Genomic DNA, 25,687 nt, shown 5'->3' on the forward strand with positions numbered 1-25,687 from the left:
GTTATTTGGATACAAAAGTTTATTTTATAAAACTTGTACTCAAAATAGAGCTTTTCTGTCTACTCACAAATCCTATTTTAAAACAATACATTATCCTTAGCTAATTTGATGTTACCCTTTACAAACAGCACTCATTTCATTTTGTAATTTTATCAAGAACCTGTACTAGTGAAGTTTTTAATCAGAAAACATTCCCTTTTATCTTAAAAGTGCTTCTTAAATGAAGGCACCAACAAGAACTACTTTCAGATGGTACAGAATTTCTTATTTCTTGAAGACTCTGTGGTTGACCACTTCTTCATTAGTTACCTGCAGCAAGACACCTTCCTGCCAAAGGAAAAAAAAAGTATCTGAAGAAGTTTATCATGTTTGTCCAAAGAACCTAAATAACTTCAGTGGTGGTTTTAGGATTAAAGCAGACTCACTGATGTGTATAAGCCCTGAATATCTCATTTCTGGAAAGGCAATAAAGCCTAGAAATTAGAGGGTAGTTTTAAAAATGAATTTCAGTAGCCAACCTGCAGCAGTTTAAGATAGGACAACGGGCAAAAATTACCAAATTTTAACCCCAATTATTTGGTACAGGGTACACAAAAGGGTTCTGTTGTTGCACAAAAATTTCTATGTGGTAAAGACACTATCCTAAACCTCTGTGATCAGCCTCATCCTGACAAGCATGTAAAATTAGAACCATAAAGTAATAAACACAATGCCTTTCATTCCCTAGTTGACTCAAAACTGCTTGATCCAGGACAGGTGAATAAATGCACAAGGGTGGAATGATAGGTAAATCTCATTTATTGAACTTGCAGCCTAACTTTTACCTACCATTTTACTACCAACACCACTGAAGGAAGCAAGAAAAGCTTTATTAATGATCACTTGGCTTGCCTCAGCTGTTGAAATGAAGCACTTTACAGTCTTTGTGGCAGCAGAATATACTTGTCCATGGTTCATATCAATGCTAAAATTCCAGCAGGGAAAAAAATGATATGTTAAGCACCTGAATCTTCATGGAAAGGGAGGGGGTGAGAAAGGAGGAAAAAAAAGGGAAAACAACCAAAATAATTTAAGTAAATGACAGATTGGAAAACAGGGTTTATAAAATTATCTTGAGTTTATTATTGTTAAACTCAAATTTATAGCTATGTTAAACTACATAAGAACCACTATACTGAAAAGACCATTGAAGAGTTTATTAGTTTATCTTTTAGGGAGGAAAATTAAGAAAGAAAAAGTAAATAAGATCTTACCTAAAGAAGTTTAACTGAAGCTTAGAACTACTTTGCTCTACACCCTCAGCTTTCGTTGGCATCCTTATCAACTACTGTAGTTTAAGCTTTGTAGATACAGCACAGTTTTTTAAGACTGGCTGAGCTTAGTCGTCAAGAGTTCTCTTGTACTAGACCTGTGTCCCTGAAGAGTACCTCGCTGGGGTTATTTCCTTTCCTTGCATTGAAGAAGCAGCATCTAAAAGATCTAAAAAGGTGTTTCTCCTTGCAGAGATATCCCTTAAGTTAACTAGATAATTTAATCCTGATGAATTGCAGACAACACACTTAAATCTGACCAGCATTTATCTTACACAAATACAACAACAACTTTGCAATGGACCTTAATTATACTACCCACTCCTTAACTTATTTAAAATAAAAAGTCTATAATTACACAATTTCCTTTAGAATTATTTTATTAAATCATAAATGTACAACAGCTTCTTAACTCTACACACGCACTTAAATTTTTAAAGGAAAAACGTTATGTCTTATTACACCATGATCCTGGCTAATAGCTTTTCAAAACTTTTGAGAAAAATCTTAAAAAAGGTTTCACATGTCACCTGAAACTTACAAATTTAACATTATCAAAGAAGGAATGCTTCTACACTCTTACAAAGACCACTAGAAAGAAACAACAATTAAAAAGCTAAGAAACTGTCTCAAAGGCATTTTTTTTACAATCCTTCCTCCACAGTAAGGTAATGTTATTAAATAATCCAATCCATTCACAAAATGGCTCTCTGCATCTGCTCTGGTGTCTTCTGCCATATCACTGCATATTATGCATGACTGAGATAAGAGTTTCCTTAACATTGTTATTTCGATAACCTGAAGCTGTTCTGTTACCTCTGGGCTCTCATCCTCTCCTATTTATACAGTGAAGCCTGTTTCAACAGAAGTAAAGAGTAAAAAAAAAATAGGTTATGAAATTATCCATCTAACCAGATTTTAAGGAAAGATAACATGATCCTAAAATGCTTTAATTCCTGCAGCTAGTACTCCCAAGATAACAATAATTGTAAAACTCAAAAACTACTTACCCATGGTAAGTAGGAAGAAGCTCAGTATCGGCTCCTCCCACCATAGCCCCCACTTCCACCACTTCCTCCAGGACCATAGTTTCCTGCAATGATTGAAGTAAAAAAAGAGCAAGCTTAGCACATCTGTAAGTCTGTAAGCTTCTGGGCATCATCTTTAAATTTTGGAAATTTCAAGTTTTCTTCTGGTTTTATCAGGGATAATAGTCTCTATATTGGGCTGGCTGTCCTGAACTCACTATGAAGCTCAGGCAGGCTGGCCTTGAACCCTAACTCCTTCTAAGTGTTGAGATTATGGGCTGGGTGGTGGTGGGGCACACCTTTAATCCCAACACTTGGGAGGCAGAGCCAGGCGGATCTCTGTGAGTTTGAGGCCAGCCTGGGCTACCAAGTGAGCTCCAGAAAAGGCGCAAAGCTACACAGAGAAACCCTGTCTTGAAAAACCAAAAAAGCTTCTTCAACAAGCTAAATGTCAAGGTATTGTATTTGAGACATGGTTTCATGTTTGAGAGGCCCCTTGCCAGGATTACTGACAGTACCTTAAATAGCTGTTACTTAAATCCAAGGGTAACTTAACTAACTCACCCAGCTTTAGCTGGGAATGGTGAAACCACCAGCCTTTAATCAGACAAGGAAGAGTGGATCTTTGTAGCTCCAGGACAGCCTGGACTACATAGACCCTGTCTCAAACAATAGCATCCCTGCCATCCCCAATCACCTAACTTTATACTTGAGAGGTACACTCAGTAGCTCAGAAAATTTCCTTCCCACCTCTAATAGATTCTTCCCTTTCTGAAATGCAAAGCTGTTGGACTTCTGCATCTCTTAATCTAGCTGAATTGCAAGTAAATTACCTCCACCATATGGTCCTCCCATGTTCCTGCTACCACCAAAGTTTCCACTCTTCATTGGGCCATAGTTAGAAGGTTGCTGGTTATAATTTCCAAAATCATTGTAATTTCCACTTCCATAATTTCCTATGAAAGAATTAGAATATTAACAAACCTCTGAACTATTATTATAGCAGCATTAAACCAAAACTAAGGTTTAATTTTTAGGACAAATTTTCTACAAAAATCAAAGTATAATACCTATCTATATAATCCTACAATTAAAGTATCTAAGTGACAATGAAAATAAATGTCATTAATTCTAATCCAAATTCCAACATAAAGGTTGTAGATGAATTTATTACCTCCTCCATAGTTGTCATAACCACCTCCGTAGCCCCCACCCTGGTTGCCATATCCAGGTCCTCCACCACCATATCCTCCTCTTCCTCCTCCATAACCAGGGCTACCTCCAAAATTGCCACCTATTATAAAATAAGCCTTTAAGTAATTGCTTAAATTTTTCAATTCCATTGAATTGTCTTTATTATACTCAATTCTGTTTTTTCAAAACACAACTTTTTTATAAGGTGAATTATTTGTTTCATGGTCTATTCTAGAATAGACTCAAAGGTAAAATAAATACCTATTCTTTTGGACAAACATTTCAGGGTCACAAACCACCATACAAAGCAACTTGAAAACAACCTTTAATACCAGGAACTCTACTTTGAACCCGATAACATTTCAAATTCTTATGCTCTGTAGTTTGAAGAATTGCAAAGGGCAACATACTGGCAAGATTTATAAAATCTGACAGGCTGATCTCCAGTTTGAGGCCAGCCAGGTCTATATAAACACCATCTCAAAAACTTGTAATATCCAGGTAAGTCCACTAGGTAAAATGTTATCCTAAGGGACCCACCAGCACTAACTACTCTTAATATAGTCCCCCTTTACACAGAGACCTCAAATCCCAACATTCTAGCTTTTCTACAAAGTTCAAGTCCCCATCTAGATCCAATGATTTTTCCAACTGGATCCTCAATTGATTTTTACTGTATAGCAATAGCTACAGATATACTTTGCTTATTTACAAAACTCAGAAAGTCTATTTTAAAAAGCCAAACCATTACCACCAAGTATTCTGACAGGCAACAAATGATACACACATTTGACCATGCCCAAATATGATGTTACGTATATTAAGATACAAAAATCAAAATAAAACTAACCTCCAGGTCCTCCTCCATACCCATTATAGCCATCCCCAAATCCACGTCCACTTCCATATCCATCTGTTTAGAAAAAAAGTAGTAAGATTACACTTATTTTATTTTCTCTACCATTCTCTATCAGTATCTCAGAATGAGGATGGCTGGAAATCTTACCTGTTCATTCATGGGGGGGGGGAGACACCACTGTATGTTAATTCCATTTTACTAACAAGCAGCTACTTTTTTAAGCACTGGGTTTAGATCCAGAGAGCCCCAAACTATTAGTAAGTGGGAAATGTTTTTTTTTCTTAATATAAAAGATTAAGTATATAGTATCAAAACTTTCAAAGTCACTACATTCATTTATACAAGCTGAAAGCCAAATGAACATCACTTCTGGCAAATTTTCTTGAGACAGGGACTTACATACAGCCTAGGCTTGTCTTGAATCAATACACGTGCGTGCATGGCTAAGAAACACCTTATGTTCACAAGTACTGAAATTACAGGTATCATGTCTCATTTTTTAAGGTGCTAAGGAGGCAACCTTAGGCTAATAGCATGCTAGGCACCATACATACTCAACATGTGCTCCCAGCTCCAGCTCAGGATTCCTTAAATCCCCTTAAGACCATTCTATTCCTTCAATAACCCCCCAAAAAACCTATCACACCCTTTAAAAACACTAACTTACCAGATCCCCCCCTAAAGTTGCTTCCTGGTCCTGGTCCAAAATTGCCACCGCCACCACGAGAATCCCCGAAACCAAAGTTTCCTAGGACACATGTTCTGATTAGCAAGCATTCAGACAAATAAACCACCCACTGACTATATGTAGATATTATATTAAAAAGTTACCTCCTCTTCCACTCCTTGAACTTTGGACTTCCTGCATTTCTTGTCTAGACAATGCCTTTCTAACTTCTGCATTGTGACCATTGATGGTGTGATATTTTTGCACTGAAACAAGAAAAAAATTATCAATACATTCTAACCCTAAGCAATCTGAATGTTTTAACAGGCTGTTGTTGATATACCCAATATTTTATATGCACACCACACCTCCTGTGTGTCTGGACACTTACATACAATTTTATCCACAGGATCATGGTCATCAAAAGTAACAAAGCCAAAGCCTCTTTTCTTTCCAGACTGCCTATCAGTAATTATTTCAATAGTATCAATTTTTCCATATTCTTCGAAATAATCTCTAAGGTGGTGTTCCTCAGTATCTTCTTTAATTCCACCAACAAACAGCTTCTTCACAGTCACATGGGCACCTGGTTTTCCAGACTCCTACAACAGATAAGTGATGGGAAAGTTATGCTGACAGGAAACTTCCACCTTGACACATCTAAACTCATACTTCTATTTTAATGTCACATTCCTTCAGATATAGAAATAGATTTAAAGGTTAGTGTTGGAAAGACATGTACAAAAGCTAGCACAACCTAACCCACCGCTCACAACATATTTTGCTTACCTCTCTTGCTACAGCACGTTTTGGCTCAACTACCCTGCCATCAATGGAATGAGGCCTTGCAGCCATGGCAGCATCAACCTCGGCCATGGAGGAGAAAGTTACAAAACCAAATCCTCTTGATCTCTTGCTTGCAGGATCTCTCATAACCTTTAAAACCAAAAGATGTTAGGATTTAATTTCATGTTGTTATGGACTAGCAATACCAATTAGCCTATTTTTTGCCGGGAGGTGGTGGCACACGCCTTTAATCCCAGCACTAGGGAGGCAGAGCCAGGCAGATCTGTGAGTTCCAGGCCAGCCTGGTCTACAGAGTGAGATCCAGGACAGGCTCCAAACTACACAGAGAAACCCGGTCTCAAATACCATGATAATAAAAGTCTATTTAATACTGATTTTCTATGACTCAACCGAAAATTCACGCATACTCAACAGAAGAACTTGAACCTGCAGCCCAACTTTCAGTTGACGTACCACACAGTCTGTGAGCTTTCCCCATTGCTCGTAGTAGTTTCTCAAACTTTCTTCTGTGGTTTCAAAGCTTAAGCCACCAATAAAGAGTTTACGGAACTGTTCCTTTTCTCTCTGCAAAGGGAAATACCATTTCAATTTTTATTTACATTTTCTCTTTGTATGCAGGAAATTAAATTCTTAAATATGAGGTGACCTGCTGGCAGAGTACCTTTTTCCTCTCCAAAGGAACAGTTTCTAAAGTTTTCTGGGGGGGAAAAAAAAAACTTACATCAAATTTAAACCATATGTTAAACTGCATATTAGTTGTGTTACACCAAAAATTGCCTCAGCTGAACTATACAAGTTTTAAAATCACTAATATTTGATCTAACTTTAATTCACATAAAATATTTTAAAACTGATCATAGATTTTCTTCAAAATCTTTGAGAAAAACCATACCCAACTCTGGTCATCTAAGGGGTATTAAAGAACTTATGAAAGTCTTCATTAAATCCTATAACTCAAGCACAGAATTCTAAAGTTATCTAACTGAAAAAAACAAAACAATAACAAAAAAAAACACCCTGTTTCCATATCCACCACTTCAGGATTCAGTTTCTAAATAGTGGCAGATTTGAATTTCCTTAAACTGCCCCCCTTTGGTGTTAGAGTAAGTATCCCAAGGAGCTTAAAAAAGCAAAAAACAAAAAAACAAAAAAAAAAAAATCCTGTAACTCTAAAACAAGCTCCATGAAGTTGAAAACTCCAGATACTCCTAACACCCTAAGAGTATTCTTTTAACTTAGAAAAGTTTATTCCTATAGCAATCATTATCTTAAGTGCAAAATGGTAGGCACTCCTCTGGTATTTAAGCTACAGTACAAACAAGCACACGTTTATGTACAGTTACCACGGCAAGTTCATTTAAAAAACCGTTACTGTTTGTTTTTAATAATTAAAGCAGCTTGTACTTGTCCACTTTAGTGGCCTTCTGACAAATCATGTAACAAAGTCGTTCTCCCAACGATTTCCAATAGAAAAAGGCCTGAAATAAATATTAACTGAAATTGTGCTGTTTATTACTGGTTTATAAATAACTAAGCTTAAAAAAAAAGATACTCATAAACTAGGTCATACTAGTCAGGACCTATCTTGATTGTATAACAAGCTGAAAAGACAAAATTGAAATTACAAAAATTTTAACACAACTCTTATTACTCAACCGAAATCTACAAGGTTGTCAAAATTTCTAAAAAAAATTCTAAGTTTACTGCCCTTCTCAGGTTCTGAAATTTGAAAAATGGAAATGACAAGTTAAAGATTCATATACTTTTAATTACTTAACATAACTGCAAATGGAGTTTCTATTCTAGGTAGTTCTACTTAAATGCCACTATGCCTCTTTAAATTCAAAATGTAAATATAAATACACCTACCATTATTTTCATATCACTAACAAAAAGCAAAAGCTCATTACTTACCTCGTAGATTTTTCCAAACTTACCCGACGTCCACTATCGATTATAAACAAGGTTATTTTATAAACGTGCTTAGGGTCAAAGAAAATAACCAAGCAGACCCCCTTCAAGTTGAAACCTTATGCTTATCAAAGGATCAACCATAATTGCAAACACAATCAGAAAAGCAAATGACAAAGTTCAAATACATTTGGGGCCAGAACTGGAAGTTTTGATATAGCTAGTTTATAGATTAATGTTGACTGAGCCATGCTTTAAGCAACGGGTAACTATAAAAAAATACTAGTTATTTCACTTCCCTAATGTGGCCATCACGTGTGAGGATCCGTCCATATGCTGTTTTAGCAATAATCCCTACGCTTCCCTTAAAATGGATCCTAATCCGAGCTATTTCAAACAGAAGGATCCTTTAGGATAATAAGGGTACGCTGCAATAATAAAAAAATCTCTCCGCCCAAGATAACATAACCTTCTCACTACAACGGAGCGCTCTGAACTTGCTACAGTTAAGTACTTGACCGCTGCAGACTCATAAAACCCTCAAGCAAAGTAGTTGGAGGCTAGAAAAAAATTTTTTAAAAATATTTTCCCAGCCAGGCTCCCTTCGGCCAGCGGCTCGGGCCCTGATCGCACTCCATTCTCTCGGCCTGCGCCGGGAAGCCTGGTGGAGGAGCGCCGCCACCCCCACCCCGCTCTTCTCTGTGTGGTGGCTTCGCAACGCAATGGCGCCATTTCGTCGAGGCGAGGGCAGAGCGCCTCCAACGAGGTGCGCAGGACTCTAAAGCCCGAGCTCCAGGGCCTCCGCACCCACCTCGAAACGGCATGAAAACGGGCCGGGTGCCGAGGGCAGCAACTCGCCGCTTCTACGCGGCGGTGAAAGGGACCCAAGCCCGCAGCCCCGAAAAGTGCTGAACGCAAAAACCGCTGCGAGCGAGGAGACGGGAAAATGGCGGCCGCCAAATCCGGTTCCCGGGAGAGGGGGAGGGGAAGCTCCGCAGACTCGGCCCCGGAGCCCCCCCCCGGGTGGGGGGGCCGCCCCAACGCGCCGCCGGCGACGTACCCCGGCCCCTGGGCCCCGCGCCCTTGGGCCCGGGGCGACCCCGGCCCGCTCCCGCGCTCCCGGAGCGGGCCAAGCGGCCCGCCGCGGCCGGGGCCCATCCCCCACCCCGGCTAAGGGAAATGGCGCCGGGCGGCGGAGGGCGGGGAAGGCGTTCGGACAATCGGGCCTCCGCCAACGACCCCGCACCGACTCCCCCCGGGCCAACCGCCACTCGAGCGGCCGCTCGCCCTCCCCCCTCCCCGCCGCCGGCCCCGCGGAGGCGGGCGGCCGGCTCCCACGGCGGCGCCCTCCGGCCTCGCCAGTGCCCTCTTCTCCCAGAACTCATTGATTTCAAACCCGTTACCTCCATCGCGGACTCAGTCGCTTCAGCCCGAGCTCCCGCAGCCGAGCGAGATGAGAAAGATCTCCGCGGACGAACGCGCACGGGACTCGTCCTGACGCTGGAGGGGGAGAGCCGCCGCCGCCGCTGCTCCGGGACGCCGCGCCGCAGGGGGGGGTTGGGGGAGACACCTGCACACAGGACCCGGCGCCGCTGCTACTGCCGCTGGCTGGAGCCCGGACCGCCGCTTTTCTAGAACCTTCCCCCCAACCAACGCGTCCCCGCTGACGTCAGGCCGTTACGTAAACGTCCTAACCGCCGCCAATGGCGGGAAGAGCCTCCACGCCCCTCCCGCCAACTGCGTGCACCTCCCCCGCCTGGGACGAGCGAGACCGCCTTACGTCGCTTGCGTAAGCGGGCTCCGTGAATGGCGGAAGGCTCGCGCGCGCGCGCGCGGCGGTGTTACTACGCCCGGAGTTAGGTCCGGCCCTCCCGCCCCCCCCGACCCCGCCCCACCCCGCCCCGCCTCGGCGCAGGGAGCCGAGAAACGGTCGCGCAGTTTGAAATGAACGCCGGCGGGCGGGGCCTAAGGCGCGGGTCGGGCGGGCGGCCTTCTCCACCCTGCGGCTCCCCCCCCCCTCCGCCAATCCTCATCCGGGTTCTCCCGGGCCACGCTAATCTTTGTACCTGCCGCCGCAAGGGTTCCCTCCCAGGAGGACCTGTGCGCCCCACCGCCCGAGGCCCTGGGCAGAGGTGGTGCTTGCGGGAACCCCCCCGCTGCTTAGCTCCCCCCGCCCCCCAGCCCGCGGGCCCAGGGCGAGGAGGTGGGCGGAGCCCGGCTTTGGCGCGCGGCGCGGCCCGACGCGGAGAGGCCCCGGCGGTGCGGCCTGCCTCCCCCACCCCCCAGGAGACCCCCGAGGCGCCACGCCGCGGACGGTGAGTGGCGCGCTCGCCGCCCCCCGCAGGACGCGTTCCCGGCGGGCCCCGCGCGGCCCGAGCGTGGGCGGTGCCTCCCCTCCCCCCCATCCCTCCCTCCCCGGCCGAGCTGCCCGCGCGCCCCCTCCCCTCGGATGTGGCTGAGCTGAGGCGCGCAGCCGGAGACTCTGCAAGGACCCGCGCGGCCCGGAGCAGCGGAGCGGTGAAGTCGGTGCCTTGCTTTTCTATCTGGCGCGTGGCGGGGGTTTAGGAGGCTCGGTGCGCCCGGGCTTTGCGGGACAGCTGCGGGCCTTGCGCTCCGCCGTGGGCCCCGGGGCGGCTGGGGGGGGGGGAAGGAGGGGGGGGTTGGCGGGGCCGGGCCGCCGGGCCGGGCCGCGCCGCGCCACTGCGCGGGAGATGGCGGTACGGCCGTGCAGAGGCTGGGAGCGCGGTGACAGCTGCCGCGACTCCAGACAAAGCGCGGGGCTCCCCTCCCCCAGCCGCGCCGTGGGCTCGGCCGCCGCGGGGCCCGAGGCCTGGAGCCGCTGCGGCGCGCTCCCCGCTACGTGGCCGCCGCCGGAGGGGGAGGCGCGGGCTGGTGGCGCAGTGCCCTTGAGCCCCCGCCACCGCCGCCGCCTTTGTTTCTCCCCGCGGAGGCGCTGACCACGAGGCCCGCGCTCCCGAGTGGGGGGCGGGCTCCCCGCCTTCGTCTGTCGACGCGGGAATGGAGCAGGGAAGGGGCCCTCTTCGAAGGGGAGCAGGCATGGAGGATTCAGTTCCTTCTGGCTTTGTCAGGACCGTGCTTCAGAGGCCGGAGGCAGGAGAATTCCTGGAGTGGAAGCCCCGACTGGGCTATAGAATGATACCCACCCCCCTTAAAAAATTTTTTAGGGCCAGGAAATAGGACTGAAGCATCTTAGTGTTTTCCTTTTACTTCGTGATTGAAGAGGGAGGGCTTCTGAAAAACATCAGGTTGCATTTATCTAGGAGCTCCTTGGACTATTCAGAAGTCCAGAGGAAAAAAATTAGGGTAATTTACCGATAAAAATTAAGTAATGATGCCTGATTTTGAAACAGAAGCTTGCCTTTCATACAAAATAAAAAGAATGTTACAAATGAGATTTAAATTGGAAAGGTAATTCTGTTATCACCAAGTAAAGTGGTCTGAGGTACCAGTCCTTGGTAAGGTTACCTTTAGCATTTGGTTGAAGCACTGATATACTCAAGTAGGAAACACTAACAACAAACTCAGAAGCGTTTTCGCTGCATTTTTATCTGAAATGTGCAGGTTAAATCCCACACAAAACTTGTAGCTGCCATTTGTGTGTCATGAAAATTTAACTCATGCATTTTTTTCTTGCAATAGTTCTTCAAGTCTTCGATTTAAAAAAAAAAAATGGCCTCCAATAAAACTACATTGGTAAGTTCGTAAAACCCTAAAACATGTAAGAATCTTAACTGAAGAATTTTTTTGTTCTTAAAAAATTACAACTAAGAAGCCTTTAAGGTAGTGTGGCACACGCCTTTAATCTGAGCAAACTGAAGGCAGAGGCAGGCAGATCTCTGAGTTGGAGGCCAATCTGGTCTACAGAATGAGTTCTAGGACAGCCAGGGTACTTCCCAGTACTCTGAAGAAAACCTAAATTGTTGATTTTGAAATATTCTTACTGGCTTTCCATAGGGAGGGTCACAGTGCAGCTTTTAAAACCTGATCTTAAGAGGATTACATAGTAAAACTTTAACTGAGTGTTTTTATTTTGAGATAAAAATGCATATTTGGGGCTGGCAAGATGGCTCAATCTTCTACCCAAGGAAAAGTGGACGGGGAGAGAACAAGATTCACAAAATCGTTCCCTGATCTCCACACCAGTGCTTCCCAACTACCCCATGAGAACATTTTAAATGAGCTTAATTGTGAAAAAAATGTTTCAAGGGGAAATCTATAAAGTCTTAGTTTATTGGTATGATTATCGTTAAATCTGTGCAGAATTCTAGAGACACCAAGTATTCATGCAGAATTTTAGGAAAGGTACTTCGTGCACGGGGAATCAAATATAACAACTGCATTGTGTTGCCATTAGCAAGAATTACAAACTATGTCTAGGAATGAAAGAACAGGAGATCAATTCTTTATCTTTTGAGCAATTTCCTGACTATTGCTAAACCCAGTGTTTGTATTCTTGGGTTTTCTAGCAAGTTAGACAAATTTATAAAGACATACTTGTTTATTTTTGTCACCTTATAGTGTAAAAAAAAAAAAACCCACACACATAAGATAAAACTAGGTCATCTGGACAGTGGTGGCGGATGCCTTTAATCCCAGCACTCCAGAGGTAGAGGCTGGTGGATCTCTAAATTCGAGGCCAGCCTGGGCTACAGAGGGAGTTCAGGACAGCCAGGGTTGTTTCACAGAGAAGCCCTGTCTCAAATTAAAAAAAAAAAGCATGACATCCTCTGGTAAAATTCCACAGGATGTTTGTGTAGGTATGCCCCTAAATGCTAATAGATTTTAAGTATCTTGGTGGTCTTGGGTGCTGATGTTTTTTTTTCCTGCTTGGATCCTTCATTTGGGGGATGGTTTTAGTAGTGACTAGGCGTTTGAGGGGTTTTTTGTTTGGTTGGTTTTGGTTTGGTTTGATTTGGTTCATTTTAACTATTTAAGAAGCACCTGTGCACACTTACCATGCTAGCACTGGGGGAGGCAGAGTCCGGAGGATCACAGCAAGTTAAAGGCTAGACTGGGCTACTATCTCAAAATTTGTAAAGACTGAGCCGGGCGTGGTGGCGCACGCCTTTAATCCCAGCACTTGGGAGGCAGAGGCAGGCGGATCTTTGTGAGTTCGAGGCCAGCCTGGGCTACCAAGTGAGCTCCAGGAAAAAGGCGCAAAGCTACACAGAGAAACCCTGTCTCGAAAAAACCAAAAAAAAAAAAAAAAGAGTTAAAAAAAAAAAAAATTTGTAAAGACTAAATAGCACTGTTGTAGAAATGAAATGATTGATCATACTGTGTTAGGTTATTGTGGTGTCCCATAGGGGCTTGTAATTAACTATTTTGATGTTTTAAACACCTAGTTTCACTCCATTAACAAGCCTGCTTATGTGCTGAGAAGACACTCAGGAGTGATGCTGTACCCACCCACCCAGAAAGGAAAAACTTTGATTTTTTTTTTTTTTTTTTTTTTTTTTTTTTTTTTTGGTCTTTTGAGATGGTTTTCCCAGGTTGACACTGAACGCATGATAATCCGCCTATTTCAACTTCCTGGGTGCTGCTAGTCAGCTCATCATAGACACCTCATGCCTCTCCAAAGTAAATTTAACCAGCTACCAGTGAAGATTCTAGATTGAAACCCGGGAAGGAAGAAATTTTTTTCTCCCATTTATAGAATAAAACCACCATTTTGGACTCTTAAAGTGATATTATTAGATTTGTTTTGAGTGGTCAGGAAAAATTACATGTAATAATTATGGGGAAAATCTTGTCCTTTTTAGTTTATTCATGATCTCCATGACTAAAACTGTTTTCATTTTGCAGCTAACTTTATCCTTGGGACAACTTTAAATTGATATTGCCATTGAGAAAGGGATGTCTTAGAGCTGCAGTTTTAATAGATTTACTCTGCTACACTTAGTAAGACCTATCATTTAGTGGGGTGTGGTGGTGCACACCTATAAACCCAGTACTTGGGATGTGGACGCTGAAGGATTGGGTATTCAGGGTCTTTATTGGCTACAAAGTGAATTGGAGGCTACCCTGGGCTATATGTGACCCTGTCTTAAGTGTTTTGTTTTTGTTTTGTTTTTCTTTTTTGTTATCACACTCCATTCTTAGTTGCTCTTTATTGCTGTGTTAAGTCATCGTGACCAAGGCCACTTACATAAAGAAGAGTTTATTGAGATTTACAGTTTAAGAGGATGAGTCCATAACCATACTGGTAGGAAGACTGCAGCAGACATGGCACCGAAGTAGCAGTAAGAGGCCCAGTTAGATCTACAACAAGCACAAGGCAGAGTGCGAAATGGGAATGGCATTGGCTTTTGAAACCTCCAAGCATCACTCCCGCCCCCACCCTAACCCCAACCCCAACCCCCCACCTCCTCTAATCATCAAACAGTTCACCACCTGGGACCTTCCATTCAAATATGTGATCCTATGGAGCCATTCTCATTGAAACCACCACTACTAATACTTCCTCTGTTCTCTGTTGCTGTCTAAAGTTTTCTAGTTACTTGTCACTGTGTAGTGATTAAAATGAGTGGCAATTCTGGTAAACATGGTCTTGTAGGATCCTGGAAATAAAACTGAAAAAGGATAAGGTTATTTCTCAGGTGGTTTTTGTTGTTGTTATTCAATTCTGTCATACTGGTGAAGGGTATTGGGTTACAAATGTAAATCAGTGGAGCAAAGCTTTTGTTTTATTATCTATTGACTTTCCAGAAGATGCCTACCCTGGGTCACAGAAGTTTAAAAGGGGTGTTGTTGGGTTTTTTGTTTTATTTAAAAATAAAAAATTGTGTCAGATGAATAAACAATTTGGCCTTAAAATGTACTCAAGGTTTTTTTTAAATTTTCTTAATTTCTCTTTTGTTTTAGCAAAAAATGGGAAAGAAACAGAATGGAAAGAGTAAAAAAGTTGAAGAGGCAGAGCCTGAAGAATTTGTGGTAGAAAAAGTACTGGACCGGCGTGTAGTGAATGGGAAGGTGGAGTATTTCCTCAAGTGGAAAGGGTTCACAGAGTAAGAAACTTCTTATGGTTTTGTTTTAAGTCAGGGTGTCTTATATAGCACAGCTTCCAAGTGCTGGGATTAGAGGAGTTCAACATGCCTCATTTATGTATTTACTTATTTTTTTGTTCTGTTGAGACAGGTTCTTGTGAATCCTAAACTACTCTTGAGCTTGCTATATGGCCAAGAATAACCTTAAACTCTGATCTTTCTGATTCTACCTCCCCAGTGCAGACATGCACCACCACACCTGGTTTATGTGAACCTAAAGATTGAACCCAGGACTTTCATGCATGCTCGGCCAGCAGTCTTTATCAACAATATCCCTGGTCCTTAACTTTAGTATCTGTAATTGTACTTAGAATATTCTTAAATGTTACTTTTAGCTTAAATATTTTACCAGTTTGCCCAAAGATTTGTTAGAAGTCAGTTTTAGTTCCAGAATTATCTTATTTGAGGTTCATTTAAGGCTATAGGGGTCTGAAGAGATGACTCTGGTTCTTACAGAGGATCAGGGTTCAATTCCTAGCACCCACATGGTAGCTCATAATCATCCATAGCTCAAGTTCCAGGGTATCCAGTGCCATCTTCTGACGTCTTCAAGCACCAGGCACACACATGGTGCACATGCATACATAAGTGCAGGGAAAAGACACTCATACACACAAAAAAATAAATTTAAAAAACTCAAAGCTTTAGCAGTGGTTGAAACTAACATATTAGAGTTTAATTTATTGCTATAGAGTCAAATTTAGAAAATTAAAGCTCACTAAAGCAATTTTGAAGCTAGCGTGCAAAGGACTAAATGCCGTGGCATTTTTAAGCAAAGCATGTTATAATGGATTCTCGTTCCCTTATCTCCCACTTCCTACCTCTCTGCATCTTTCATGTCCCGGTGTGTTCTTTCACTAAAGCATTTTAATGTTTTATTAAATATTGTACTAATTTGAATATCTATGACCAAGAGCCTAAATTTTACAGTATAATATATTTACAATGTAGAAGACAATACTGAAAATAACACTAAATTTGAGGTATTAGCCCTCCTCCCAAAATTAAGCTTTCCCAATGTTACAGTCTGAAGATATCAGCAGACCAAATTATTGAGTACCAAATGTTACTGGCACCAAATATCTCTGAAATTACTCATTCCATCTAGTTCTATAAAGATACCTGTGGCTGGGGCACAAAATAGTCTGCATTGGTATAAGGTGACCATACTTCTATATTTGTGAGGTGATGCTCATTTTCTTCACAACTCTACTGCAAAACACATGGGAATGATTGCTTCAGCCCTGTGCTGAGGCAGGAGTTGGCAGTCTCTTCCCCAAAGCATCTATATGTGGCTGTTGTAGGCTTTGTGGGCCATTGATTTGTCTACATGAGCAGCATAAAAGCAGCAGTAGCTAATGTATTAAATGGGCACGACTATTCCAGTAACAGCTTATGAACCCTGCCTAAAATTAATTTATTTTCATTTCCTCCTTACCTTAAAAAGTTTTTTTAAGGGAAAAAATTTGAGCTGGGCTTGGTGGTACAGTACTATATATAATCCTAGCACTGTGAAAGCTTAGGAGTTGGAGGCCAACCTGGGCTACATGGTGATGCTATATCTTTTTCAAGGGGGCAGGGTTAATGCTTTGCAGACCATGCAACAGGCTAGATTTGGCTTTTTTTTTCTCCCCAGCCCTTGCTTTATATCATTTCCCAAATTGAGAACCAACTTGAAAACATTTCATATATGAGAATATATCAGTATTTTATTTCCAGACATCATTGGAGATCCCAAACCTAGGCATAATATGTAAGGAATTAGGAATCACTATTTTTAAAAATCCTTCTATAGTTCCAGCATTGAGAGTTCTTCACAGCCAGCTTGTGGTACATATGACCCCCACTTTAAAAAAAAATTTTTTTTGAAAACTCAAAGGATTGGAATGTAGTGTAGCTTAATTGGTACAGTGCTTGCCTGGCATGCACAAAGCTTTGGGTTTGATCCCCAGCACCAGATAAACTGGGTGTGATGGAGACTGCCTTTTATTCCAGGACCTGGGAAGGGGACAGGAGAATGAGGACTGGGTTACAGAAAAAGTTGGAGGCCAGCTAGGGTTACATGAAGGGAGCTGCATAGGAACCAGAAAGATACCACTATTGACTGCCCGTAGAGTCAGGTTCAACTGCCTTGGTGTTAAAAACCAGATTGCTCACTTAGGCATGTGAAGAGGGGCATGAAAGAAATTAGACATTTTTAAATAATATAAGGAATAGAATATTTCTATTATTATTCTACCAGTATTAGTGTTTGTCATATGGGAACTTTTTTTCCCAGATAGTTATAAACCGGTCCAGGTAATGGCAATGTTTAATTGAATCAACCTTTTGTTTTCTTTAACTGAACACAGTGCTGATAATACTTGGGAACCAGAAGAAAATTTAGATTGTCCAGAATTAATTGAAGCATTTCTTAATTCTCAAAAAGCTGGTAAAGAAAAAGATGGTACAAAAAGGAAATCTTTATCTGACAGTGAATCTGATGATAGCAAATCGAAGAAGAAAAGAGATGCTGTAAGTATAAAGTCCTGCCTGTTAGACTGGGTCTATATAACAAAAATTAATAGCTTGAATTTCCATTACTTTGAACATTCCTCCGCCTCCCCAGCTAGGATACTTTTTAATTAGTCCATATTTTGTTCTTTAGCTTCCAAAGTGATGGGTTTTGTTGTGTTTTTTTGTTTGGGGCTTTCTTTGTTGTTTTGTTTGTTTGGGGTTGGTTGGTTGGTTGGGTTTTTTTGTTTGTTTGTTTTTTTCAAGATAGGGTTTCTCTGTGTAGTTTTGGAGCCTGTCTTGGATCTCGCTCTGTAGACTGTGCCGGCCTTGAACTCACAGAGTGCTGTGATTAAAGGCATACACCACTGCTGCCCAGCTTGTTTTGGTATTTTCATGCATATTTATCATTATACTTTGTTCTAATTCATCTCTATCCCTTCCCTTTTTGGTTAGTTTCCTTTTGAGGGTTGGGGTTGAGGCAAGGTCTCATGTAGCAGAGAATGGCCTTGAACCACTCACTCATCATGTTACCTCTGGCATCCTGATACTGGATTCACAGGTGTTCACCACAGTGCCTACTTTAGAAAACGAGACAGGTTAGGGGTTTTGGAGACAGGGCTTTACCGTGTAACCCTTTCTGGCTTCAAAGTCACAGAAATCTGCCTGCTTTTGCCTCCTGAGTGCTGTAATTAAAGGCATTACCACCATGCCCAGCTAAAACTAGAATGCTTTTTTTTTTTTTCTTCCACATGTATGGTATTTTGCCTGCCTGTGTGTGTGCCTGTGTGCATGCCTGTGCGCACCCACCACATGCATTCTTGGTGTTCCAGAAGCCAGAAAAAGGTATTAAACCCTTGGAACTGAAATGCAAGCAGTTATGAGCAACCATGTAGGTGCTGGCAATTGAACTCAGAAATGCCTCTAACTGTTCAGCCCTAGAATACTTTTTTTTAAACTCCAATTGAAAAAGAAAAAAAGAAACTTTTTATAGAGCCATTCGTGATGGATAAATAAGGTAATCTGTACCTTTGCCTTTAAAAACATTAAATTTACCTTGTTTATTGGCCTACTGTGATAATTGAAAGAAAAGTCTTGGTGCTGAATTAGTCACCAACTCCAAGCATGCAGCACACATTAAATTAGTAAAGAACTAATGGGCTTCAAATGTGGTCATTTGAATAAGTATTAAGAATTTTGCATATGTAGGTCATTAATCTTAATACCAACCCTGTTAAGTCTAGATAATGACCCAATTTATAGATAAGAAAACAAGATGATTACAGATGAAGATCTGAAAATAAAGCATATATGTAAGGGAAGCAGAACTTTGGTAGTAATGCCTAAGCTATATTGAGCCAGCAGTGTTCTAAACAGTTTAATTCATATTGATGCACTCCCAAAAAATAATTTTAAGTTATTGATATCATTAGTTCTCAAATACACTCCAAAATTATGTAGGCTATAACTGCCAACATTTTTGTTTTGTTTTAGAAATTGGGGTAGGGGCCTGGCTTTAGTCTACTAGTGCAGGGGAAGCAAAGACAGATGGATCTCTCAAGTTCCCAGACTAGCCTGGTCTATATAGTGAGACCCTGTGAGGGGTCAGGGACACAGTTTTAGGCTGGAGAACTATTCAGTACTTAAGAGCATTGGCTGTTCTTTCAGAGGACCCATTTGGTGACTCCTAACAGTCTGTAACTCCAATTCCAGTGGGTCTTTGACCTCCACAGCACCAGACACACACATAGTACACAGTCATCCATGTACTCAAGTGCATAAACAAAGCTTTTTCTTTTCCTAAAGAAAACAGTTTTAAAGTACTAGTAATTAAAGAGCACAAACTACTCTGGTAGAAACCCTCAAGTTCAGTTCCTAGCACCTATGTGGATACTCAAAATTGCCTGTAACTCTAGCTCCAGAGGATCCAAAACCCTTTCTGGCCTCCAAGAGCACCCATACTTACACAGAAAAATACACATAATTTTTAAAAATAACAATACCAAAAGAAAAACAAGTAATGGTTTAAGGCCAGAACTGATTGGAAACTGGGCAAGGTGACATTCACCTATAATCCCAACACTTTAGAGGTAAATTCAAGGTCATCGGCTATACATAGCAAACCTTGCCTACATTAAGGCCTTAGCTTAAAAAAAATTACAAGTATGCATATAAATAAAACCTATTGGGTGTTAAACATGTTGTGAAAAAGAGGAGTCTTCGGTGTCTAAGGAAGACAGAGCTGCTCATGATGGTTCATACCTACAATCCTAACACCTGAGAGACTAAGATAGAAGAATTACTTCAAGACAGGTTTTAGAGACCTGTCTCCAAAATAAGGAGATGGTCTCATATGGCCCAGGCTGGCCTTTAATCCCTTATTATCCAGCTTCCATCTAGGTGGTAGATCAATCTTGGGGCTTTATGCCACCACTCTTGGCTTGCTGTGATATATTTAAAAGAACTTTGTAAAGGTAATCTAAATCAGTTAAGTCAAAATAGGAGACCTTACAGATTTGTGTGTGTGTGTGTGTGTCTTTAAAATAAGCAAATAATTTTGACTTAATTCCTATAGAAGTAAATTCATTGTGTTTTATTGTTTGGGATTGGCTTGGTAACTAATTTGTTTTGTTTTTTGAGGCAGGGTCTATACATATCCCTGCCTGTCTGTCCTAGAACTTACTCTGTAGACCAGGGCTGGCCTGATCTGACTACTTCTGCCTTCCAAGTGCTGGGATTAAAGGTTTACATCATAACACCCAGCAATAGTGACTAACATTACATTAGAAATGTTAATATTGGAAGGAGGTCCAAGTATATATGTGTGCAGCTACCACAGAAGTTAGAAGAGAGTCATGTCCCTGGAACTGAAGTTAGACGCAATTGTGAGCCATCAAGTGGGTGCTGGGAACTGAGCCCAGGTTCTCTCCATAATCAAGTGCTCTGAACCACTCAGCCATCTCTCCAGCCCCTTAGGGTCTTTTCATAAGTATATATATTAGGCCACGGTCTTGCTATGTAGCCCAGGGTGCACTTAAAACCTCTGATCTTCCTGAGTACTGAGATTATAGGCTTTTGCTACTATAAGTGGCTACATATTTATTTACTTGTTTTTGTTTTTCATTGGAGGGATGGTTCTTGGTCAAGTTTGACTAAATAGCCCAGGCCAGCCTTGAACTTACTATGCCTCTACCCTCTATAAAGTGCTAGGTTTATAGACATTGGAAATTTAATTTCAAGACTATATAATTTCTCAGTATGTTGTTGCATACTTGTAGTTCTAGCAGTCAAGAAATTGAAGCAGGAAGATTGAGAGTTTAGAGCTAATTTAGGCTACATAGTAAGACTTTTTAATTTTATCTTTTTTTTTTTTTTTTTTTTTAATAAGAAAAGGTCTTGTGTAGCCCAGGCTTGTCTTAACTCCTGATCCTCCTGCCTCCAGCTACCAAGTGCAGGACCAAGCCCAGGATTTCTTGCATATGAGGCAAACACTGCCAGTTAAACTACAACTACATCCTATCTAACTTGGGTTCTTTTTGATGGATTCTTTTTCTTTTTCTTTTTCTTTGTAGCCTGTAACTTGGGTTCTTATTCTAGTTGTTCCTGTCTCACTGTTGGGAGTTGGTGAAAGTTGTATTACATAAAGAATTCTTAATTTTATTTGTTGAATGAAAATATTTATGTAGGCTGTTACTTAACCCTCTAAACAGGCTGACAAACCAAGGGGTTTTGCCAGAGGTCTGGATCCTGAACGAATAATCGGTGCCACAGACAGCAGTGGCGAGTTAATGTTTCTCATGAAATGGTACGTGCTCGAGCAGTTGTTTTCATGTGTTTCCTTACTCTGTGTGTGTGTGCATGCATAATGACGAGGGCAGGACATGTGTCACGGTACATGTTAGAAGACAACTTGAAGAAGTCCATTCTCCACCTGGATGTGGATTCATGAGTTCAAATTTAGATTGCCAGGCTTGTGTGCCAAGCATCTTCACCTGCTGAATCATCTTACAGTTTAAAGTAAAGAGAAAAGGTTAGAAAGATACATTGGTTAGTTTTCGTGGGGGGGGGTTTTGGGGAGGGAGGAGGTTAAGTAGGGTTTCATTGTGTACCCTGGCTGGTATGGAATTCTCTATGTAGTCCAAGCTGCCCTTAACTCACAGTTTCACCTGACTCCAAGAGAATTAGGCCTGAGGGGGAGAGGGTGTTGATTCTCTGTTATACACAAGGTTTCTTCCTTGTTTCTTTCTTTTTAAGATGGGGTTTCTCTGTGTAACGGCCCTGACTGTCCTGGAACTTAACTCTGTGGTCCAGGCTGACATTCAACTCACAGAGATCCCCCTGCCTCCCGAGTGCTGGGATTGAAGGCATGCAGCACCACTGCCCAGCTATACACACAAGGTTTCTTAAGTAGTTCCTAAGATAAAGATGGGAAGTACCTAGCTGAGCATGGTGCCTGTAGTCCCAGCACTCAAGAGCCTGAGGTGGGATTGCCACAGTAAGTGAAGGTTAAGAACAAGCAAATGCATAGCCTCTGGAGAAATGAAGTTCACTGAGATGTAACCACACTGCCATGCAACCCTGCTAGCACTTATATTCCGATGACAGGCACAGTTCATATGTTTAACCTGTTTTTTTCCTCACAACAGGAAGGACTCAGATGAGGCAGACTTGGTGCTGGCAAAGGAGGCAAATATGAAGTGTCCTCAGATTGTCATCGCCTTTTATGAGGAGAGGCTGACTTGGCATTCTTGTCCAGAAGATGAGGCGCAATAATTGTTTGCATTTTTATATATATTTATATATATATAAAATCTGGATCTTTGGTTTTGAATTACTAGTGTGGAAAAAAATAGCGTTCTAATGAAAATCGAGTTTGATATGCTGGTTTTGAAGTATTGACAGTAGTTGGGATATTTTCGGTTTTTGTTCTGCATCAAAAGGCACTGATTCCTTTGAGCAAATGAAAGCTTTCTGTAGTTGCTTCTTTAACAATAGAATATTTGATACCACGTTGTATTTCCTCGGCTTTGAAGAACAGCTTTTCTTAAATGCTGAGGAGATTTTACAGTCATTACTCAATCAGAACTTATTTTTAACTGGGACACAGAAGGACCATTCTGGGTTTTTTGTTTGTATGCGTGTATATGCATAAAACACTTGCGTAACTGTTCTTCATTTTGTCTTGTTTTTTAATGCTCAAAAACTGTAGATGAAAACGTGTTGATGAGATTCCATCATTGTGAACATTTTCCTAAAACCATAACCTTTCAGATTAAGTAGATGATTCTGTAATTTATTGGATAGTTTTAAAGCAACCACATCAGAATTTATGTATTATCACATAAATACAGTAGTTTATTTACAAAAGTTTGTCCTTACACACTCCCCTTCAGAAAACGGAATTAGACAAGTAGTAGTATGATTTAATAACAAGACTTAAGCTGGGTGTGGTGGTGCATGCCTTTAATCCCAGCATGAAGGCAGACGGACCTCTGATTTAGACTAGATCAGCCAGGGCTACACAGAGAATCCCTGTTTCTAAAAACCAAACAAAAAGACTTAAATGGGCATGTAAATGTTCCTCTAGTGAACCATACCTTTATAGAAAGTTGAAATCTACTAAAAGGTTATGATTTGTGGAATATCTGTTTGCTGTGGAAATGGGGTCATGGTTAGAGATGATGTTGGCAATTTCAGACCCGCTGACATAAATGAACAAAATTTGGTAATATAAGTTAATGACTTGCATGCTTTTTCTGTACCCTGACTCATTCCTTACTGGTAGGATCAATCTTTTCAGTATTTGGGTTCTGGTTCAATGAGCCAGAAAAGTAACTTTGTAGTATCAGAATGTCATCCAACTGTATATTTACTTTATTGTAAATAATGGTGAACAGTGGTCAATAAATAGTTTTATATTCCTTTATGTGATGACTTCTTTGTCATTGATTTGCTCTGTAACGAGGGTGGAAACACCTAATCACAGAGTTCACCCTGTATTGTTTTTGAGACAGGGCCTCTTTGTAGTTCAGGCTCTCCTTAAACAGTCATCCTCTCTCAGGCTCCCAAGTACTTCTGGTTTTTTATTTTGAAATAACCTAACCTATCCCAGGTTAGGCTAAAACTTCCAGTGTTCCTGCTTCTACCTCATGAGTGCTGGGATCACAGACATCTCACCACAAATCTTAATTATACACATGTGTATTTATTTGCAGTCAATATGGGCTGTGTAGTCACAACATTGACCATCTGCACAATGGAGAGGCTAACAGTCCTTTAACTTCATGAAACAGGAAGCCTGAGCTCTGTCATCCCAGCCTGGTGCTGAAGGGAGTCAAATACATGTTGGAAGGCCCAAGAAGCTCGAGTGTGGAGGGTAGCTTCGGGGATAGACTGACTAATCAGGAAGCAAAGGTGGGCATGCAATACTGCTTTTTAATTACGGGAACTGGGGACAGTAAGGGCCGGTACCTTTGAGGCCTTATATCCCCTGGAGTTATAGGCAGTTATGAGCTGCCTGGAGTAGATGCTAGGAACTGAACTCAGGTTCTCTGCAGGAACAGAAAGTTGCTCACTGCTGATCTGTATCTTCAGCCTGCCTTGGACTGCTTTATATCTGGGTCACTGTTGGAAAGGCTGCACACTTTAGGGAGAGTCTTCACCCTCAGTTAAGCAAATACCCACAGAAACACACACAGGATTGTATGTATTGATTCCATTCCATTAAGTTGACCTTTAACCTTTATACCTCTTTTTTTTTCAGTCGTAACTAGACAGTGCTTGTTCAAACTGTCAGGAAGTAGGTTTTAATGATTTTTTTTTTCCTTTTCTGACACACCTCAATTTTGTTTTGTCTCAAACATACCACTCAGTTCCTTAGCCAAAAGGCTAACAATAGGCATTATTGGGGTGGTTGTATGCATATGTACCATTTGTGTATGCGTGTTAGGTTTAGAATAGTAGCCTCCTAACATGACTCCTCCATGGTATGGTTAAGGGGAAGATTTTTATTGTAGATAAAGAGAACAGCCAAAGGCATCTGGAAGAGTCCAGGGAAGACTGACCTTGGCCAGAAGACAACCTGGTCTTAAGAGGGGAGAAGAGCAGAGAATAGAGAAAATACAGCTGGAATAGCAGGGCTATAAGGAAAACCAGCAGCTGGGGAAGGGAAGCCTGGGAGCTTAAGGTAGGAAGTGAGAAGGACCAGGATGTGTGACAGGTACTTGAGATACCAGAGGAGCTTGGAGGGCAGCCTGCACTTTATATGCTGAGAGACACTACAGGTAGCCATGTGTCCCTTCTGCCAGAGGTAAAGAAAAGGACACCTTTGGCAGAGAGGAACTGGCTTCTCAAGTTCCTGAGGAACGCTGGCTGTTACCTAACGGCCAGAAACCCACCATAGTCCAGCGTGAGCCCATTTCTAGATATTTGGTCTGCTTTTGTGAGTTTGAGGAATTAGAGTTTTCTTTGGACCTGATTACGTGCATCATCATGTCTAGCTAAACGTATTTTTAAAAAGAAAATAATTTAGTTCCAAGTATGACCGTACCTGATCTCAAGTTATATTACAGAGTCAATGCAACAAAAGCAGCATGGTATGAAAACAGAACTGTGGGAAAATGGAACAACAGAAGCTCCAGATACAAATCTATGCAGCTGAAACCCCCTGGTGTCTGACAAGGACACCAGAATCCTGGAGAAGGTTAGAATCGAGACACTCCAGGTGCAGTCTCTCCCGTCCCAGCTGCTGCAGACTGCGGACAAGGCCATGCGCAGCTGCAGTCTACCCCCCTACACACACACACAAATATCCAAGTACTTATCTACCCCACCCCCGTTCCTAGGAATGGTCCCTTTCAGATAGTAAAGCCATGAACAGAAGAGCTACAGACAGGACAAACAACCTGTCATATCACATACTAACTAGGCCTATTCTTCCTGAAGCTCTTTCTCCTGAAATGTACTTGAGAGCTTCAAACACTTGCCTCAGCCAGAAATACAGAAGACAAAATGTCTTCGCCTAGTTAGATGATGTCACCCAACCTTGCCCCATTTTCTAAGGCACAACACCTGCCCTCTCAGGTTAAAAAAAAAACAGGTTCTGTTATCCTAGGCAGGCTGAAGCTTTTTGCTTCTGAATGCACAACTATATCTGAACTTTTCCCTGAAGAAAATCCAACTTCATGTTTCTCTGGGACCATGTTTCTTCCTAAACACTTAACAGAAAAGACAGCCTCTTTTAACAGACAGTTCTGAGAAGAAAAAAAAAATGGATACCAGCCAGGTGGTGGTGCATGCCTTGAATCCCAGCACTTGGGAGGCAGAGGCCAGCCTGGTCTGCAGAACGAGTT

The 25,687-nt window shown here is 42.0% G+C and overlaps 2 protein-coding genes across 10 annotated transcripts; one reads left to right on the forward strand and one right to left on the reverse strand.

Moving 5' to 3' along the window:
* Nucleotide 1: 1 nt before the first annotated feature.
* Nucleotides 2-9,395, reverse strand: Hnrnpa2b1 (heterogeneous nuclear ribonucleoprotein A2/B1). 6 transcript variants are annotated; one of them, XR_003733961.2, is made up of 13 exons: nt 9,180-9,395; nt 6,527-6,562; nt 6,319-6,429; nt 5,848-5,994; nt 5,450-5,660; nt 5,223-5,324; nt 5,059-5,139; nt 4,383-4,445; nt 3,513-3,632; nt 3,172-3,294; nt 2,321-2,403; nt 829-964; nt 2-327 (listed from the first exon to the last, which is right to left on the reverse strand). XR_003733961.2 is itself a non-coding variant. In XM_028864157.2 (12 exons), exons 1-11 carry the CDS (start codon nt 9,183-9,185, stop codon nt 2,342-2,344), a joined length of 1,062 nt encoding a protein of 353 aa, XP_028719990.1. In that variant the 5' UTR covers nt 9,186-9,395; the 3' UTR covers nt 2-327; nt 2,321-2,341. The 6 variants fall into 6 exon arrangements, 5 of the variants coding, with proteins under 5 accessions (XP_028719990.1, XP_028719989.1, XP_037059647.1 ...); XM_028864157.2 differs by lacking the exon at nt 829-964; XM_028864156.2 differs by lacking the exon at nt 2-327 and having other exon boundaries at nt 781-964.
* A 395-nt stretch (nt 9,396-9,790) lies between these two features.
* Cbx3 (chromobox 3) lies at nt 9,791-23,262 on the forward strand. 4 transcript variants are annotated; one of them, XM_028864152.2, is made up of 6 exons: nt 9,791-10,091; nt 11,437-11,490; nt 14,662-14,804; nt 17,195-17,357; nt 21,047-21,141; nt 21,983-23,262. In XM_028864152.2, the coding sequence occupies exons 2-6, from the start codon at nt 11,467-11,469 to the stop codon at nt 22,107-22,109; spliced, it is 552 nt and encodes a 183-aa protein (XP_028719985.1). In that variant the 5' UTR covers nt 9,791-10,091; nt 11,437-11,466; the 3' UTR covers nt 22,110-23,262. The 4 variants fall into 4 exon arrangements, with proteins under 4 accessions (XP_028719985.1, XP_028719987.1, XP_028719984.1 ...); XM_028864151.2 differs by lacking the exon at nt 9,791-10,091 and adding an exon at nt 10,173-10,298; XM_028864154.2 differs by lacking the exon at nt 11,437-11,490 and having other exon boundaries at nt 9,792-10,091.
* The last annotated feature ends 2,425 nt before the right edge of the window (nt 23,263-25,687 follow it).

The sequence above is a fragment of the Peromyscus leucopus genome, chromosome 3 (assembly GCF_004664715.2).
Source record: "Peromyscus leucopus breed LL Stock chromosome 3, UCI_PerLeu_2.1, whole genome shotgun sequence".
NCBI lineage: Eukaryota > Metazoa > Chordata > Mammalia > Rodentia > Cricetidae > Peromyscus > Peromyscus leucopus.

Excerpts from the sequence above, each read along its gene's own strand:
- Hnrnpa2b1 (XM_028864157.2), bottom strand. Across the intron at positions 5,995-6,318 it reads GAAAGCTCACAGACTGTGTG|GTTATGAGAGATCCTGCAAG; the intron begins GTACGTCAACTG and ends TTGGTTTTAAAG. Across the intron at positions 5,325-5,449 it reads TCCTGTGGATAAAATTGTAT|TGCAAAAATATCACACCATC; the intron begins GTAAGTGTCCAG and ends TTCTTGTTTCAG.
- Cbx3 (XM_028864152.2), top strand. The coding sequence starts at position 11,467 with ATGGCCTCCAATAAAACTACATTG. Across the intron at positions 11,491-14,661 it reads CCTCCAATAAAACTACATTG|CAAAAAATGGGAAAGAAACA; the intron begins GTAAGTTCGTAA and ends CTTTTGTTTTAG. Across the intron at positions 21,142-21,982 it reads TTAATGTTTCTCATGAAATG|GAAGGACTCAGATGAGGCAG; the intron begins GTACGTGCTCGA and ends TCCTCACAACAG.